The sequence below is a fragment of the Emydura macquarii genome, unplaced genomic scaffold (assembly GCF_026122565.2).
Source record: "Emydura macquarii macquarii isolate MOO-44397 ecotype Brisbane River unplaced genomic scaffold, CSIRO-AGI_Emac_v2 contig_968, whole genome shotgun sequence".
NCBI classification, from domain to species: Eukaryota; Metazoa; Chordata; order Testudines; family Chelidae; genus Emydura; species Emydura macquarii.
The window spans coordinates 1338941-1357238 of NW_027131105.1; the positions used below are offsets into that span (position 1 = coordinate 1338941).

General features: G+C 39.3%; 2 protein-coding genes across 7 annotated transcripts in view; one reads left to right on the forward strand and one right to left on the reverse strand.

Moving 5' to 3' along the window:
• The window catches only part of MKRN2 (makorin ring finger protein 2), a 30757-nt gene that overhangs the window by 9562 nt on the left and 2897 nt on the right, over nt 1–18298 (forward strand). For 4 of the 6 annotated variants that reach the window (XM_067543769.1, XM_067543771.1, XM_067543768.1 and 1 more), the window contains exons 3-6: nt 3513–3691; nt 4931–5238; nt 7904–8118; nt 9561–9671. In XM_067543769.1, the coding sequence (XP_067399870.1) occupies nt 3513–3691; nt 4931–5238; nt 7904–8118; nt 9561–9671 (813 nt within the window). Of the gene's footprint in view, nt 1–2592; nt 2626–3512; nt 3692–4930; nt 5239–7903; nt 8119–9560; nt 9672–15246; nt 15544–18298 lie in introns of those variants that run through there. The other 2 variants (XM_067543772.1, XM_067543773.1) reach the window with 2 other exon arrangements.
• Nucleotides 14778–18298, reverse strand: part of RAF1 (Raf-1 proto-oncogene, serine/threonine kinase) — a 93801-nt gene continuing 90280 nt past the window's right edge. Inside the window, exon 19 of the mRNA XM_067543766.1 lies at nt 14778–15012. Within this exon, the coding sequence (XP_067399867.1) occupies nt 14974–15012 (39 nt within the window). The 3' untranslated portion in view covers nt 14778–14973. The remainder of the gene's footprint in view (nt 15013–18298) is intronic.

Below are 18298 nucleotides of genomic sequence, written 5' to 3' on the forward strand. Positions count from 1 at the left end.
ATATTTTGTTGTAGCTTCTTGATAACCAGTGTGGGGAATCAGAAGAACTGTTTGTGGCTGGTTGGGAAGTCTAACTTCAGTGTTACCCAGCAGGACTGGGACAATCTGCTCTCCTTTTGCAGCCTGCCCTGACCTTGGCATTTTCAGGTGGTCTACCCTAGGCACAGGACAGGTTACAGGAAGATTCCTGAAAATTCAATCAGCTCTACTCAGATGTAAAGAGAACTCCAACCAGACAGTAATGCTCTCCTTCAGACTAATGGCCGCATGACCTTGGCTATGTAACTCCATGTGCTTGTCTCACAATGAGAACTCTGCAGCATTGGCTAGCAAAGTACTGTCTGCCAAGTTCAGACAGCATTTTTTAAATTAACTTTCCCAGAGTAAGTGTTCCTGTACTTAAGGTGGATGTGGTGTAACAGCATCTTAAAAGGGGCAACAGTCTGTCATCAGCAACAATACCCTCCAGCGCGTCCAGCTTAGGTGGATGAAAGGGGTTCCCCATCCCAACAGTTCAGCCATTGGAATTGCTTGGAGATGAAGCTACTATCAGCGTACTAGTGTGAAGCATGAGCATTCTTTCCCCAAGAATCAGGCAGCACAGATAATACCTGAAGAGGGTTTATTCACGGCACCGGGAAGACTGCCAAACAGCTTCAAATACATGGTGTTACAAGAGTCACTTATATATGCTTTTTTTTTTTTTTTTATCAATTAAGCAATCCATTTAAGTTTCTTTTATCTGTTCAGTTACAGATACACATTGTTCCACCCAGAAAGAACAGACGTGAGAATGACAGATACAGAACATACATGCAGAGACACTCTAATTACATCAAAGAATCTATGGCTACATTTGGGCGGGGGTCGGGGTCGGGTGGAGGAGAAGGATCCTTACAGATAGGAGGGTACGTGCCAGAGGACTTGTAAGGAATGTGCTGTTCTCATTGTGAGACAGAATCACTGAGTGGACATCTGGCCTTCTGAGTTATCAGGTATTTACATACACCATTGTCCTTGAGGCATTGGTATGCCTGCCTGTTAGTTATGTGAGTTGCAGTTTGCTAGCTGAAAATTGCCTCAGGCCTAACACTAGAATTGAAGGCAATTTGCTTGGCTCTCTAGTCTTGCCTATCTTGCTGGCAAGGCAGTTCAAGTTGTTATGGATAACATGGCAGCAGTGTGCCATGTGAACAAGCAAGGAGGAGCTCATTCCCCTCAGATCTGCAAGGAAGCTGTGGCACTATGAGACTGGTACATTCATCACATGTACCCCCATAATCCTGCATACCTAGCAGATCAATGGAACAGGGACAGAAGAGAACTGCTCAAATGTCCTCTAAAGACATCAATGGTCAATGAGATCTTTGCTCCTGGGGATTATCTGGAAATAGATCTCTTTTTGACAAGGCACAAGAGTGTGAATGTGCGGAGTCCATCTTCAAGAACTATAGCTACAGATGAGTAACTTTCATATATGCACTGAACTATCAAAGATAAGACATCCTTCTAGATCTTAGTATGTATAGTACTAACTTTTTTTTTCTTTTTAAATTGATTGTACTAGGTTAGGATAAGGAGATCAGTTACACAAATCAGAAAATTCAGAAGTTAAAATATCCATGGCATCCTTAATTTTGCCATTTTGAACTAATACATGATAATAAGGCCTTTAGTTACGTTGCACATAGCCATGTCAGTTTATAACTTGGTGTTTGGCAAATAATAATGGAAACTACTCTTTAGATGTTAAATGCTACGTATATGCTGTTACATAGGGTAAACTGCACCTGTATTTCTTCTTCTGTGGCCACTCTAGGAGTGCCAAGTCAGCTTTCATGATTCCTGCCATCACCTGTTTCTGGTTAGGGACCCTTGTCTCTCTCCCTTCAAACCAAGGGTTTTAAGGCTGCACGGCTCCCTGCCATATGCTCTGATATCCCCAGCAAGCCAGTCTGCCTAAAAGATAGCTCCTGTGCATTGCTTTCTCTCTGAGGGTTATGATAGATGTGACTTACCAGTAATCCAAATTGTTCTCTCTAAACAAGCAGCTTTATTTTTAAGGTTAAAGCATAACAGAGAAAACATAATAAAAACAGGTTTAAACAAACACTAAACATGACAGGAATCACCTCTCACTCTTATTGATGTCAGTCTTATCAGGCCCTTATGAACCAAAGTCCTTCCAGCTCTTCAGCAACATGGGGGCCACTTGGATGAAAGTTCATGTCCATTTGCTGGATCAGAAAAGACCATGTATCAGTTCAAACACAGCCATTTTATACCAAAAGTGCTTTCTTTGTCTGTTGGTCTCTGGAAAATATGCAAGCTTTGCAAGGGGGTTGGTACCTCTCTGGACATGTCTACAATCTGAATGATTCACTTTAATCACTGACCACTGTTTTTACTTTCTGACAGAACTGTGGTAACCCCCCCACCCCTCAGAGTTGCATACAACCCCTGGCCCAGAATGATATATAAACCATAACCTTAATGCAGTACGGTCCCCAAAGATATATGTGGTTGCAATATCTGTCAAATGTGCATTTTTGTATAATTCATACAGCACCATTGATGTTCATGGCACTTCTATAGATGATAGATATTCTCAAGAATGGACAGCATGTAAGTGAATGACAGACTTGGAAAATAATTAAATACAATCGTTAGAATAACCTTGAGGTAGACAACTGCTACTTCCCTTGTCCCCAGTAAAGATATTTTAGATTTAAATCAGTGCATGTGCATATAGAGTAAAACTCCTATTGATTTCAGTTGGAGTGCAGAGTTTGGCCAGTGTTGAGTGACTGCTTTTGAAAATTGTGAGAGAGAGAGACACACACACACCATATTTGTATGTGTGAATAAAAGCAACAGTTATACTCAGTGCTATCTGTAAACAAAACACGAGAGATCACAGAATGGCAGTGTGCACAATATTTTGATGTTATCATGTCTGAATAAATGTCAGTAAACATTTTTTGCATGTAATGGTAGTGTTAAATTAAACACACACTTTAAGCATATTGTCCTTTCAATATTGTTTTTGCAACTTTGGACAAATCATTTAAAACTACATTTTCAAAAGTGTCCTCCTACTTGGGGTTCCTTAGTCTTTCCAAGCGTAATATGAAAGATGTATGGCCTAATTTTCAAAGATGTTGAGTAGCTAAAATTCAGCTGGTTGTCCAAAATGAGAGGACGCTTGAAAATGTAGGCCTTAACCTCTGTGTAAAATGTGGATCCCATCTTGCAAGGCTGTTGTAAGGTTTAATGTTTGTAAAGTGCTTTGAGATCTTTGAAAGGTGCTGTAGAAACTCAAAGTATTATCATCCTTGTATCCAAACAGATCATGATCTGTAAGTTAATATATTGAATAAACAGGCTTATTAGTGGAAATCAGGAGTTTGCCACATTATCTGTTAACTTCCTGGAATAACACTGCTTATGCATTGAACTAGATCTTAGCTTTTGTGGCACTTAATATTACTTTGTTTTCCTTTTTTAAATAGATACGATCACACCAGACCATCTGGAGCTGGTGGTGCAATGGTTACTGTGCCACCCAGCCTTTCTTCAACAGTGTTCCACAGCCCTAACCCTCTGCCAGAGCATAACATGCCTGTAATCAAGAGCAAAACACAGGAGCCTGGAAAACGTAAAAAGAGAACATTAGTGCTTAGGGATAGAGGTGAGTAGGGACAGTTAATTTCAGTCTTTTCATTGTTCCTGGTTTCTGATGACTTTTAGCAATAGTTCTGTTGCTTCCTGTCACTTTCAGTGATGCTTATAAAGGGTGCGTTTTGCCTTTGTAACGTGCATAGGATGTAATCCTGCAAACATTTATGTATGTCAGTAACCTTACTCATGTGAATAGTCAACCTTACTTTTGCCCCCCACATCTTCCTATGCCCCTTGGGCACAAGCATTAAGGGAGCCCTTCCTTCCATTGCTGATGCCTCAGTCCAGAGGGACTAAACTCCCACTTGCCTCAGTCCTCCTTTACTAAACACATATCCAGTCTGTTCTCTCCAACTCCACCACACACAAATCTCTCCCTCTATACATCCCCATCTTCTGTGAAATTGCAGTGCCAAATCCTCCTCCCCGTCACAGCCCTACATATTCCTAATACCCAACAGAACCCCAGATCTCCTCTGCTGCTCAGTCTTCCTACCCAGAGTCTTTGTGCTAAGGCCAGCTAGGTTCTCAGGGATACTGGATAGCAGTGTCCGAGAACAGAAATAGTGAATAGACCATGATCTCTGTTTTTCCTTTCACTATAAATCATTTTATTTCTGTTTTGAGGGGCATAACTTTGTGTTTAAATTGAAAAAGTGGACAGTGTCTGAGATGTGGGAATGAATGTGCATAGAAAGTTTAGAGTTTCTAGTAATTGCTTGTCTCTTAATAGAGGAACCTGACAATTGTTATCTAGGGGAACCTAAAATTTCTCAAAAGGCTTTTTGGCAGGGGAAACAGGTGCCTGCATCGGAGTTGAGATGCGTGCCCGTCCCTGTCCTCCTCCGCCTCCCCCCGCCCCCCCCCCCCCCCCCAAAAAAAAAAAAAAAAAAATAGAAAATCCAGTTGGCCAGAGATGGGCCCACATGTTAATTGTGGTGAATTCAATCACTTAAAATGTGAAATAGGACGTTAAGCCTGTTCTAAGTGCAAATCTTAAGTGTAAATACTTAAGGAGAAAATGCATGATATACATACTGTACTGTACCTGATATCATCAGGCTTTATGATGGTGGGTAGTTTAAGGTTGTAAAGCACTCAATGATTTGAGAATGGAAGGAGCTATATACATGGGCTCAGCATGTGAAAGGATTTAGGTATTAATAAGGAAACTATAATTCAACAGGTAGCTGCTGGTTTTTATTCTCCTGTGGTCTGTCATGCTACATGCAGTGCTTTTCCTTTTAAGATTTATGTGGTTTGAATGAAGAACAGATGAGACCCACTGTTGTGAGTGATCCAGTGTGTTGCAGTGACAAAAATGATAATCTGGAAATGAAGCCCCATTCATATTTAGAAGCTATTTGCAGTGGGCTCGAAGAAGATTCAGTGGCTGGAAGTTCCAGTACTGATGGACAGCAGCTATGTCCCTATGCAGCAGCTGGGGAATGCCAGTTTGGTGACCGCTGTCTTTACCTCCATGGAGATGTGTGTGAAATCTGTGAATTGCAAGTACTTCATCCCTTTGACCTAGAGCAGAGGAAGGCTCATGAGAAGGTAAAGATTGACATAAATAAAATCAGAATTAAACTTTAATCTAAAACATGATATAAATACATTTGTTCTAAAGCCCGCAGACATTTGTGTGTTATAGGATAACTTGAGTGCTTTATGGAGTATTTATGTATGTACTTATTTAATTTAGATTTAAAATAATTAAGAGACCTATTGAAAGCTCTAGGCACCTGAACATGTCATTAATACAATAAAATCCTAGTTGCATTAAAATAAACATCCAACAGGAATTTGGCCAGCCATCTACAGAAACTCCTTTTCATCATTCTGGGAAGAATCCCTTTGGCTCTCTCCAAAAACTCTCTCAAATAGATGGCTCTTGCAGTGTACCCAGGTCACCAGATTCTCTAAACTCTACTTGTACTCCTTCTCCCAGACCACACTGACCTGAGACAACCAACTCATTTCACACAGTCCACCACAGTGCAACCAGATGGAAACTTCTAGTCATCACTGTATTTGAGGTCAGGGAAGTTGCTGCATCCTACTGGTATTCTCCTGAGCCATACAGTCCCAATTTGGATAGGATTTTAAGCTCAGTTCACTTGGTTTTATTGATCTCTCTGTAACCCCTGTCACCCAATTGCATTAATCAGAGGCAAGTCAGCTGCTGATGGTACAACTGGTTCTCTTGCAAATACAGTAGCTGTCAATGCCACTGTGCTAGTTGGTATTATAATTGTGTTCTCCTTCAGCTAGCAGTGGGAATTTTTGCTGTGCTAAATTTAATACAGTTGTATTATGGGGTAGAGCTGGTAACACTGTACATATAGTTAAGAATGCCCAACATTTTTCTTTATAAGTTTCTGTTTTCAGTTGCTTATAACTTTGCCAAACTGTTTGGCTAAAATTCTCTTTATTGGGTATCTCCCTCAGGCTGAGGTTTTTGGGAAATTTTCAGCAAATATGGTTCAGCTGTTTCAGAGAATGAAATTAGGGAAAAATATATTCATTCTTTAAACTGTTTTGCAGAGAATGTCTAGTGTCTCCATGCTTTGGACCAAAGGCTTAACATTTGGTAGGGAGATTGCATTTGTTAGGGATGTGGTTTTGCTGTAGGCGGGGGCACCGAACAGCTGATGGGCAACCTGCTTGCTGGAGCAGCTGCAAGCATGGGAAGTAATGTTCTCCCCTCCCCCCAAGGGTATTTTTAGTAAAAGTCAGAGACAGGTCATGGGCTTTGGGGAATTTTTGTTTGTTGCCCGTGACTTGTCCCTGACTTTTATTAAAAAATACCTGTGACGGAATCTTAACCTTAGTTATGAAGCTTTGAAAAAAATCTAATTTTGCACAAGCTCAGTAAGGAATTATTAGTTTGACAGCTAAATTCTTCAGAGATTCCTTCTGTATTGAGTATGCGCCAGTCAAGGGCTGGAGGGACCCAGCAGTCCTTTGCCCAGCAATTGCTGTGGGCTTTTGGGGCACTGGAAATGAGAACAGACGCTTTTATGCCCTCAGTGTTCCCTCTACTGGCATTGAGGCAGCATGGTGCAGGAACAGTGTGATTTGAAATCAGAGTGGACGAGCTGGACTTGGATCAGGCAGCTGGTGGGAGACCAGGATTATCTGGGCAAGGGGGCTGGGACAGGAATGAGGAGCAGAGTGGGGAGACTGGAAAAAGAAGCTAGTGGGTGGACAAGAGAGTTCAGGTTTCAGGAGGAAGGAGGGGCAGAAGGGTTTGTAACCACTGGAACAGTTCCCTTCAGACCTGGAATGGAACCTGAGATTCCTCGGTCATCAGCAAATACCCGTGAAGCCCACTGGCAAAGTGTCCTTCATCCCCTTATAGTGCTGGCCCACATAAAGGATGACAACCCTATTGCTTCTACTGGAACTTTTTATCATTTATTGTTACTCAAGTGGCCATGGTTTATGCAGTGGATCTAAAGCCTTGCTGCTGACCTATAGGGGTATCAATATGATGCCACATGATGGAATTTCTATGTTTTGTTTGATAACTGATTTTTAGTGTAATTTCCTAATTTTTTTTAACAGAATGTTAAGGTTGTAAAGTCAAGCACTCAAGTTACAAAATGCCAGAATTAAGGCTGCCTGGGAATACTAATACCATCTTGCTTCACAGGAGTATTGTTAAAATAAACCAGTGTTTGTGAAGCATTTGGATATTATAGTGATGAGCACTATAGAGAAACCAATGAACAAATTAAAATAATTCTGCATTCAGAACAGGGTTTAAATAATGCACAGTAAATAAGGCCTGGGGCACACAGTGAACGAGCATAAAAAATATTGAAAGCTGCTTATTCAGTGAGCACCATCCATTCCATGTACTGAGTGAGGCGGGGGGTCCTGTGGAAAAAACAGATTGTGATCATGTAATTAAAGGCTGTATCCTAACGAATACTCAAAGGGAGGGTGAATTAAGGTTGCATAGGCAATCTTAATTCTGGTGTTTTCTAACTTTTGTGGGCTGGAATTTGCTACCTTAGTGCTCTTCTACAATCTTTTTTTGGTTTGTCTTCTAAAACAAAAGGTATGAACAAGATTCTTAACAGACTTAAATGTACTATGTTTTTTCTTTATACATGCCTTTCATAGATATTTGTTTTACAAGCTAGAAGCCTTGTTCAAATATGACAGAGACTCAAAGTAACTCTTTTTGCTTCTGTCCTGTTTTATGAGCTAGATGTGCATGGCAGCATTTGAACATGAGATGGAGAAGGCCTTTGCCTTTCAGGCAAGTCAGGACAAAGTATGCAGTATCTGCATGGAAGTGGTGTATGAGAAACCGTCAGCCTCAGAGAGAAGGTTTGGAATCCTTTCCAACTGCAATCACACCTACTGTTTGTCCTGCATCCGGCAGTGGAGGTGTGCCAAACAGTTTGAGAATCTAATCATAAAGTAAGTGTATGTTAACTTTGTTCAAGAGCTCAACTAGTGGGACTTATGTCCACTCAGATCACACTGTTTGTTGTAGCTTCTGTCATTTGCGTGGTTTCTTCTGTTGACCATTTGACTGAACATAGCACTAAGTATGTTCACAAAGAGAAATTCTATGGCCCTAACATGCTGATATGTCCAATACTGAGATTGTGATGAGAATCCTGACTCCCATCTGCCAAGAAGGTACGGTATTTTAGTTAAGAATCGAAAACTGCTGTCACCTTCTTTGTATACATACATTCAATTACTGGATTGCACATGAATTCTAACTATTGTCATGCTCACACTGAATGCTTTATTCTTTATCTGGCCAATGCCTGTGTTGTATCTGCCATTTTAGCTATATAAATGCATTTAAAGCTTGATTCTCCTTAGAACAGAAATATAGGAAAATTTAAGAATCCAGCTATCACAAAAGAGGAAACTTGCCTTCTTTCTCCCCTTGGAATTCCTTAAAAAGCTACAGATGTCTCAGGAAAAACTTTAGAAAATATTTTCCATTCGTATAATGAAGTGAGTTTTATTCCCCAAATCCTTAACAATGAGTTTGGCACATTGGAAGCTGCTTATAGTAGGGTGATGCTCTCAATGGGTATTGAGTGAGAAGCTTGGTCTGTAGCTGGAAATGCTGTTGTTGCCAGTGGTCTTTGCACTAGGTCCCCTGAGCCAATAATGACAAATGTTTTCAACATTTTCAAAAAGCGAGTCTGAAATTCTTAAACCACCTGTGACCTTATCAACCTTCTGCAGTGATGATAGGAAAGGAAATGGAACTAATCCTAAGAGGTTCTGGCTGAAAGACTGGATGGTTCATGAAGCTGGTAATGGGACATATGAGCCTTTTGCCAGCTTGTTGGTATTCGCCAGAAATTATTTGATGGCTGTTGGGTGTTCCCTATGTTGGGTGCTTGATCTGGTTCTAATAAATGTGTCCATCTCACAAGACCACTAGCCTAATTGGCCTGCTTGTTGCAATCTTAGTAGACAGGTCAGGTATTGAACTTCACCTTTCCTTTCTGTCCCTGCTTATAATTCTTCTGCAGAACAGGGATTGAAGTACCCAAATAGTCTCTAATGTGGTTTGGATAGCTTAGCTCTCAAGGAAAATAATCACTATCCACACAGATCAGGGAAAGCATGCCAACTGTTCAAATGTTGATTTAATTGTAGTTTGGACCAAATCTGGTTGGGCTGAATTGTTTATTTCAGTTGAAACTTCAATTATAAAAACTTGTATGTACAGTATACACTGTAATCAGCTATTAAACACTTTGATGCTTCAGTATGAAAGATCCTAATCCTCTTTCTCCACCAAAATTGCTGTTTCTGGATGGCTAGTTGAGAAATATCTTTTCTCAACAAGGTATATGTACATTTATTTTTTTCATTACCCATTTAAGATCGTGCCCGCAGTGCCGAGTGACATCAGAGTTCGTAATTCCTAGCGTATACTGGGTAGAAGATCAAAACAAGAAAAATAAGCTGATTGAGGCATTTAAGCAAGGAATGGGGTAAGTTTATTAGCCATGATTATTTTTTGTTTTTCTTAGATAAACTGAAAAGGATGTAGCCCCAGGTATTCAATAGCCTCTTTTAAAAATGTTTTCTTTAATACCGTACAAAACATATCTTGTAGAATATAATTATACATAAATACAAACCAGTATTCATATCCAGTGACTTCAGTGAGAATTGAAGGAACTCTTACCTAACTCTGGTTTCATTTCAGCTAGGCTAATGACCTCTGATAATATCCCTCATTATTAAATTAGAAATTCCCCTCGCTCCAATTGGAATGTTAGTAATTCTACTTTCCAAAATTGGCTGTTGAGGGTATTTTAATTCACTTCCCAAAACTACATTTAGTTAACTTCTGTTGATTTTTATTACTTAACTGTCTGGATTATTCATACTCTTGTATGATTGAGGGGAAAAAAACAAATAAGTTACTGAACTGACTTTTATGATCCTTGTTTTTTTGTCTCCATTTTTCCATCTGTAAAATGGAATAAAACTTCAGAGTTGTTGTTTGTTATTGTAATGTCCCTTGCAAATGTAACAATTATTAAATGCATGGTTTTATTGAACAATTAGACTTGACTGTGGGGTCAGAACATTAGAGATACGTGATATAGTATGGTACTATATCAACCTATCAAAGCTCTGTTTGTCCACTTGCCTGGGATAAGTGATGGGAGGGTAAAGTATCATTATTCACTCCTACTTTCATTATCATTGATCACCATTATAAAGGGTGGGTAAGTAGATCTTTGCATTGGGCTAATACATTTTTGACCATCTTGGAAATGCTAAAAGCTGACTGATATACTAGATGAAGTGCATTAATCCCCTGGAGAGACTCTGGAGTGTTTGTTGTGGAATGGTTCCATAAAAAAACCCCTGTGTTTACTTGGCAATATCAACAAGTACGTGACATCACACTTAACCATGAGTAAAGCTTCAAGTTTCTAAAACCATTTTAATTTAGCAGAAAAAAACCATGAAAATAGGTACCATACAATTGCAGTTTCTGAAGTGTTGACCATTGTTCTTTGCCTTTGGTTTCGTTTTCAGGGGGAAGTATTCAGATTGCCACAGAATTAGATATTATAAAATGAAGGTATTTCCAGTTATGGTGTGAAAACCCTATGTCCCCTTGCTATATTTTTTCCACTGCTCTGCCACTGAAAGCCATTTTGAATACAGGCTGACAACCTCATGTTCCAGATTAAGTCCAGCATTTTATTTTAAATAGTCACATTCTAACCAAAAGACCAAGGTTTATAATGGAGATACTAAGAGATACTTTGTTAGAATGGTGCTGCCAGGTAGTACTGCATTGAAAGTAAGTAGATCTTGGCGTTTCAGATATAGAAATCTGTTGCAGGAAGGAAAGAATTAGAATACCAAAAGGATTTTCTGTTTGGTGTCATATGTATAACTTCAGTGCCAAAGAGCTTTCTATGAATAGATCAACTGGAATCCTATTTAATTTGATGATGTGGCATTGCATGGAGTGAAATAACTGCTTCACATAAGATGTCACAAGGAGTGTCAAAGTTAAGGGAACCAGTGATCCCAGGATAAGCATACTCTGACTAGCTGGGTGTGGATCTAGGGTTTTTCTTTTTTTCAGAAGCATGTTTCAGATGTCAGTAAAAAAACAAACATTTATGTGGCATATGTAAATAACAGTTTTTGTGTAACTTTGAAGCATAACTAAAATCAGTAAAAATAAGAAGTGATAAATTCATTATCTGAAGCATTGGGCTATTGCCATCTTAGAAAATATTTCAGATAATATTTTTTATTCTGTGGGTCAAGAATAAAGATTGGTTTTAGAATTAGATTATAGCAATATCTCTGAGACTATGCCATTCTGATTTCAAATTGAAAGTTCACATCTAGGAATTTTAGCATACCTAAGTATGTGTACACAGCATGTAGAAATACTTGCAGCCATTTTTGGAAAATTTTACTTCCTGTATTCAGTTTTAATACTATTGGTATATGTTAAATTGAGTGGTCTAAAACTACTATTCTTTCTTAGTCATTCCTTTTTATTCTAATTTGCTACTGGTAAATGTCACTAGAACGCTGGCCCAGGAGAGCCCTACTTCTAGCCTTGATCGAACAAGAAAGGGCAGATGTCCAGTTTAGAAGTGGTGGTGTTGGGTTGGTCTCATGGCTCTTGTTTTTATTGCAGAAGATGTCTTTGACCATAAGGTGGTCTCCTGATTTTGGATGATGTTTTATGTAGACACAGGCGGAGTTAAGCTGTTATGGTGACACTAAGGGCTTGTCTACACTTACCTCGGTGATTCGATGGCAGTCGACCGGAGTTACACAAGCTACGCAAAAAACTTGCATAACTCCCGTCGACTTCTCTGCTTCTGTTCTGTGCGCCGTCTTCGCTGCACTGCGCCGATGGGAACCATGTTCCTGTCGACGCAGTGCTACGCCACTTGAGAAGATGGTCTTAATACGTCATTTTCTGGATCGACTGAGCGGGTCTTCACTGAACGCTCAGTCGATCCAGAGAAGTCGATCTGACAGCGGCGACTTTGCCATTGTCAGTGTAGACATAGCCTAACAATGCATTTTTATTCTTTTAAACACTTTAAAGTTAAGTTTAAACACTTCAGGATTTCCCATCTTCTCAATGTGTTTAAAATAAGTTTGTTTATTTTTCCTGCAGTTCTGGAGGCTTAACTTTGAGATCAACTCTAATTTAGTTTTGGCTGGGAATTTCATTAGGTTTTTCAGTAGGTTTTACAAGTTTCTGATGACACCTTATCTACTCTGCATTTAGTAAATGCATGGGTTTTCAATCAGGGCATAAGTCTGGGTCATAATAGGATAAACTTCCTAAGATGTGCCTTGGACAGCAGCTGTGATGCCAGCCTGGGAATGCCCTACTCACTAGTCCATAACTCTTCAGGATCAGAAGTTTTGCCTTAATCTTATGCCAGTAAATGACCACGTGGAGTCTTGAAATTAATTCTAAAAAATCCAACCATCATCAACCTCAAAAGAATCAAAGGTACTAGTGCATGCCAAAGCACACAGGTGAAAATAAATTTAATTTCTGGTCTGATTTTTAAATGGCAAACTGTTTTTTAAAAGGGAAACTTCAAAAAGGACCAACCCTCATTTTTTAAAAAACCAAATAGCCCCAAAACACATTTTTTGTTTTGCCTTCATAAAATTCTCTCCTGATATAAAATAACATGTGAAACTTAATGATAGTAGATTCAGTATTAAACATGGAATGAGATAAGTCTCTCTCCTTAAGCAAACAGAAGCTGTTAAAATCATATTGAAAAAATTCTTGCCTACATTAATTTCTTGGACTATTAATTCTTTAAAGAATTTCATATTCTTTCTCTCCCCCTTCCTCCCCCCCATTTCAACATTTTTGCCATTTGTCTTTCACTGAGTCTGGGCAAACATGAGACTGACTACTGGATATCATTTCCTGACTCTTACTAGTATAATGCTGTAATATTTGGGTTGCAGGCATTTCATAGATCTCTAATTTTTGGTTTTGCAGAACTTACATGACTGTAGGTTCAAAATTTAAGTGTAAGCTTTTGAAAGTTATTTCATTTTAAAGGTACAAATAGTGAGTGATAGGAAAAACAGTGATAAGTATGGCATTTATTTATTATTTAAGTAAATCTTCATAATTTTTTCTATTCATTACTTCCAGTTGGGGTTTCTGTAGACTGTTGAGCATGTTAGTTAATGATGGTGCAATACAAGTGGAAAAGTAAGATTGGTTAGATTATATTTAATTTAATGTTAGTCTGTCATGCAGCCTTTTGCAGAGCTTACCATGTAAAAAGTAGCCTATTTTTATTTTTTTTTCTCCATCTTGGTCTTCTTAAGAACACACTACATTGCCCATAGGAGAGGGCTGAATTGTTTTCCTTTCAAAATTAATAACTGCAAAAGTATCAGTGGCATTATGGTCATCATAACCCAAAATGTAGCATGGTGATTTAAGTGCTAAAATAGTTTTTAACCACAATTTCAGTACCAAAAAAAATCACCTTTAGGCTAAGACAATTTCAGCCTAAATGGTGAATTTTTCAGTTAGTACGCAAGAAACTGAAGGCTGGGTGAGGAAGGGGTTTTTAAAGATCCTTAAGACCTATGTTAGAACTATGCCTAGCAAGTGTTTGGGAAAAGATTCAGTTCTGCTCCTGCAATTAAGGTGCAGGCTCACTATTCACATCCTGAGAACCCCAAGAAGTTCATCAACAAAACCAAGGAAGACCAGACTTAACCTTTTTGTGATATTCAAATTTTTGTTTTTAAGTAACTTTCCAGAAAGCAGAAAAGGAAGAAACCCCATTTTATAAAAGTGAAATCATTTGCAATCACTTCAATGTTCGTAGGGCAAGAAACAGACCTATGTATCTGTGCTAAGTCTCCTACTGTGACAATTTTCCAGTTGTATACATCTTTTGCATACATCCAGGGAACAGTCTAAAACAATGAAGTCTTTTCCAAGCAACTGTGTATGTTCTTAAAGGGAGGAGTATTTGTTGTGATGTAAAGATAAGTGCACAGTCTACTAAGAAAAAAAAATTCATAGAGAACATCTCCGTTTTTGGAGTTGCTGATGCTGTGCTTTGTTTGAGGTTAGGATGGTGTCTAGTTCAGGTACAGAGGTCCAGGGATGAGGCTGTTTGGGTGACCTCAACTGCAAAGTCATTTTAATTTGTTGACTGAGCTTACCTGTATGCTTCTGTAGTTTAACGTTTTTTGGTTTGCCTTTAATTTGAATTTTCAGACCTTCTGTTTTGCGTTTTTGAGTAACAACTTTCTCTGCGTGTCATGTCTGTCCCCGTGTCGTCCGTCCACCACCACCACCACACACACACAGAAAAAATAGATAGATAGATATTTGAAGCCTTAACCCAAGGTTAATGAAGTGTACTGGCTGGAATATATATATGATTAAGTCATTTTTAACATATGAATGGTTAGATTCCTACTTTTTAGTTGGAAGTTTGTGCTGTAAATCACTTCAATAGCAGTTTTCTCTAGATTAGCAATGAGGTTTTGAATTTGACCCCGGTCCTTTTTCTCAAGGAATTAACTATTCTTACAGATAATATAGAGGTAATCGAACATATCTTTTAAAAAGTTTTGATTAAATACTACCAGGGTAAACTTAACTTACATTTTATTTTACTAAATCCTACTAGTAATTTATGATGAGCCTATCCATTTCTTAACCAAGGAACTCCGCTGGCAATAGGTAATCTCCAAAAGAGTCATTCTTCATTAAAAGTTGTCTGTTTAAAAAAACAGTTGTAGAACAAAAGAAAGCAGCAAGTCCTGGAAAATGAAAAGCAGGAAGTTAAAGGCCAGTTTTCTACTGTAAAGCCAAATACATTACATGTGTTTACCTCTGCTTGCTCATCTTGTCTTAACAGCTTGTTTAGCTGGTCTTCAGTCATTGCATTACAGTTAGGTCTTAAAGAATTAACAAATGTACACTAACTGAACATTGATCTATAAATCCACAATTATTTTCTCTCATGGTTTTCTTTTCCTAATTTTCTCCAATAGACTAGCTTGTTTGTGAAGAGCAAGATCTTCAACAAAGTACTCAGTTGCATCATCAATGTAAAATCATTGCAAGATTATATGTTGAAGAGCCTGCTTCTCATTAAATTGTTTATCTGACTCAGCCTGAATCAGCTGAGCAGAGCTGGTGGAAAATTTTTCCAACAAATTTTGTTGAAAAATGTACTCTTTTTAGTTATTTCTTAAGCAAGCTGCTACTTACTTTAAAAAATCATGTGGAGGGAGAGGGAGGACACTTATCAATGGTGGCGTTTGTTCAAAATATTTCAACCAGCTCTACAGTTCAACTGATTGAGGGGTAGATCTACTTCACCGGCTCTTTAGTATGATTCCCTGCTCTTCATAAAAGGAATTAGTGCTTTGTTTAAAGATCCAGCTGTTTAAAACATACACTGTCTGGAAATTAGTACATAATAGTGCACTGTATGTTACATGTATAAAGTAACTATAAAAAACCTAAAAAGAAAGGAAATGAATAGTTAAGGCTAAGAGTACATACCTTGTACCTCATCCATAATCTTCTGGCTAGTTTCACCGAACTGTCCAGAAGGGACAATAAGAGAAGTATGAGGTCTGTTTGTGGTAGTGAGTGGGTTGAAATTGGGAAAGGGGATGCAGGGATCATAGAATATTAGAGTTGGAAGGGACCTCAGGAGGTCATCTAGTCCAACCCCCTGCTCAAAGCAGGACTAGCCTCAGCTATATCATCCCAGCCAGGGCTTTGTCAAGCCTCAGCTTAAAAACCTCTAAAGATGGAGATTCCACCACCTCTCTAGATAAGCCATTCCAGTGCTTCACCACCCTCCTACTGAAAAACTTTTTCCTAATGTCCAACCTAGACCACACACCCCCCCCCCCCCGCCCGCAACTTGAGACTGTTACTCCTTGTTCTGTCATCTGCCACCACCGAGAACAGCCTAGCCCCATCCTCCCTGGAACCCCCTTTCAGGTAGTTAAAGGCTGCTATCAAATCCCCCCTCATTCTTCTCTTTTGCAGACTAAATGAGCCTAGTTCCCTCAGCCTCTCCTCATAAGTCCTGTGCTCCAGCCCCCTAATCATTTTTGTTGCCCTCCACTGTACTCTCTCCAACTTGTCCACATTTTTTTTGTAGTGGGGGACCCAAAACTGGACACAATATTCTAAATGCGGCCTCACCAATGCCGAATAGAGGGGAATAATCACTTCCCGTGACCTGCTGGCAATGCCCCTCCTAATGCAGCCCAATATGCTATTAGCCTTCTTGACAACCAGGGCACACTGCTGACTCATATCCAGCTTTTTATCCACTGTTACCCCCCAGGTCCTTTTCTGCAGAGCTGTTGCCTAGCTCGTCGGTCCCCAGTCTATAGCTGTGCATGGGATTCTTCCTTCCTAAGTGGAGGACTCTGCACTTTTCTTTGTTGAACCTCATTAGATTACTTTTGGCCCCATCTTCCAGTTTGTTTAGGTCACTGTGTATCCTATTCCTACCTTCCAGGGTATCTACCACTCCCCCCAGCTTAGTGTCAGCCGCAAATTTGCTGAGGGTGCAATCTACCCCATCCTCCAGATCATTAATGAAGATGTTAAACAAAACCGGCCCCAGGACTGACCCCTGGGGCACTCTGCTTGTGACCGGTTGCCAGCTAGACATGGAGCCATTGATCACTACTCGTTGAGCCCTATGCTCTAGCCAGTTCTCTATCCATTTTATAGTCCTTTCATCCAACCCATACTTCTTTAACTTGCTGATAAGAATACTGTGAGAGACAGTATCAAAAGCTTTGCTGAAGTCAAGGTATAATTAATATCCCTGGTGGGGCAGAGTTAACACAGGGGTTTGTGTGGTATGTGATGGTTTTGCTAGTGGTGAAGTAGCTGTCTCTGGGTGGTGGATTGAGGTCATGTACTGTTGGTTGCCTTAATTTTGTCTCCTTGGGTTTTAATTTATTATGTATAGAGCAACCTTAATGGCTACATTAATAGGTGTGTTGTCTATGAAGTAGGCAGGTGATGTATTTTCTTTAACACACACCTCCCCCCCCCACTTCACTATAGAAAAGCAAGCCCTGAAGTGTGGTATTGGAAAGAGTAGTTGGACATCTGTTCAGTAATCTGCATTGTCTGTCATTTCCACTGTTTATTCTTGGAGACAAAAATTAAAAGGCCTGCGCAGTGATATGTTTCTAAACTTGCATTCCTACTATTTTAAGAGACTATTTTTTCCATCTCTGCCCTGAAAAGGTTTGAGGAATGTTCCCTTAAATTGCAGTGAAGTGCTTTCATGCTCTGAAGAACACAGACAAATGCAAGGCTTACTATAAATGTTTAAAAAAAAAAAAGTGATTCCCTGGAGCAGTGTGGAATGGTGATCATCATTTAAACCAGAGAGGAAGCAGCAAATTTAGATTGGGCTTTTCTCTCTTTTTGCAATATGGTAGAGACTAATCTGTTGTAGAATTGTCTTATTGGAAATCTTAGTCATTGGGGAGAAAAGCCACTCTCATTCATCAGGTTACCTCCCTGGGACTGCAAGGAGAGGAGACAAATACATACCATCTGTAATATTAGCTCGTGAAGGCCAATAGACTGGTTTTTTTGTCTATGAACAAACAGTGAATCAATGACTTGTAAAAAATCATTATAGTCAGTTAACTGTTAGGCTAACAAAGTATCAGTTTAAAGTGCTGTGCCCTTCTCTGTAAAACCATTTGCTACAGAGAATGCCCTTTTTCTTGTTTACATTGTTTCTCTCTAGAGTGTACATTTATCAGGCCCATCAGTATCTGTGCTATTAATATTAGAGGAGCTGGAACTTGCAGCTGCTGACACCCCGCTCAGTATTCTGGATTTGCTCAATGTAGTTTTACTGCAGGATACATTTTTGTGTGTGAAAAAGTATAATTTTTCCCAAAAACATTCTTGTTGTATAAGTGGGGGGGGGGGGGGGGGGGACACAATTTGGCAGTAATCTGTCTGACCTTTGATTGTGTATAACCACTAGTGTTTGAAAAACAAACTTTCAGACATGTATTTCTCCTTTTTAATTAATTG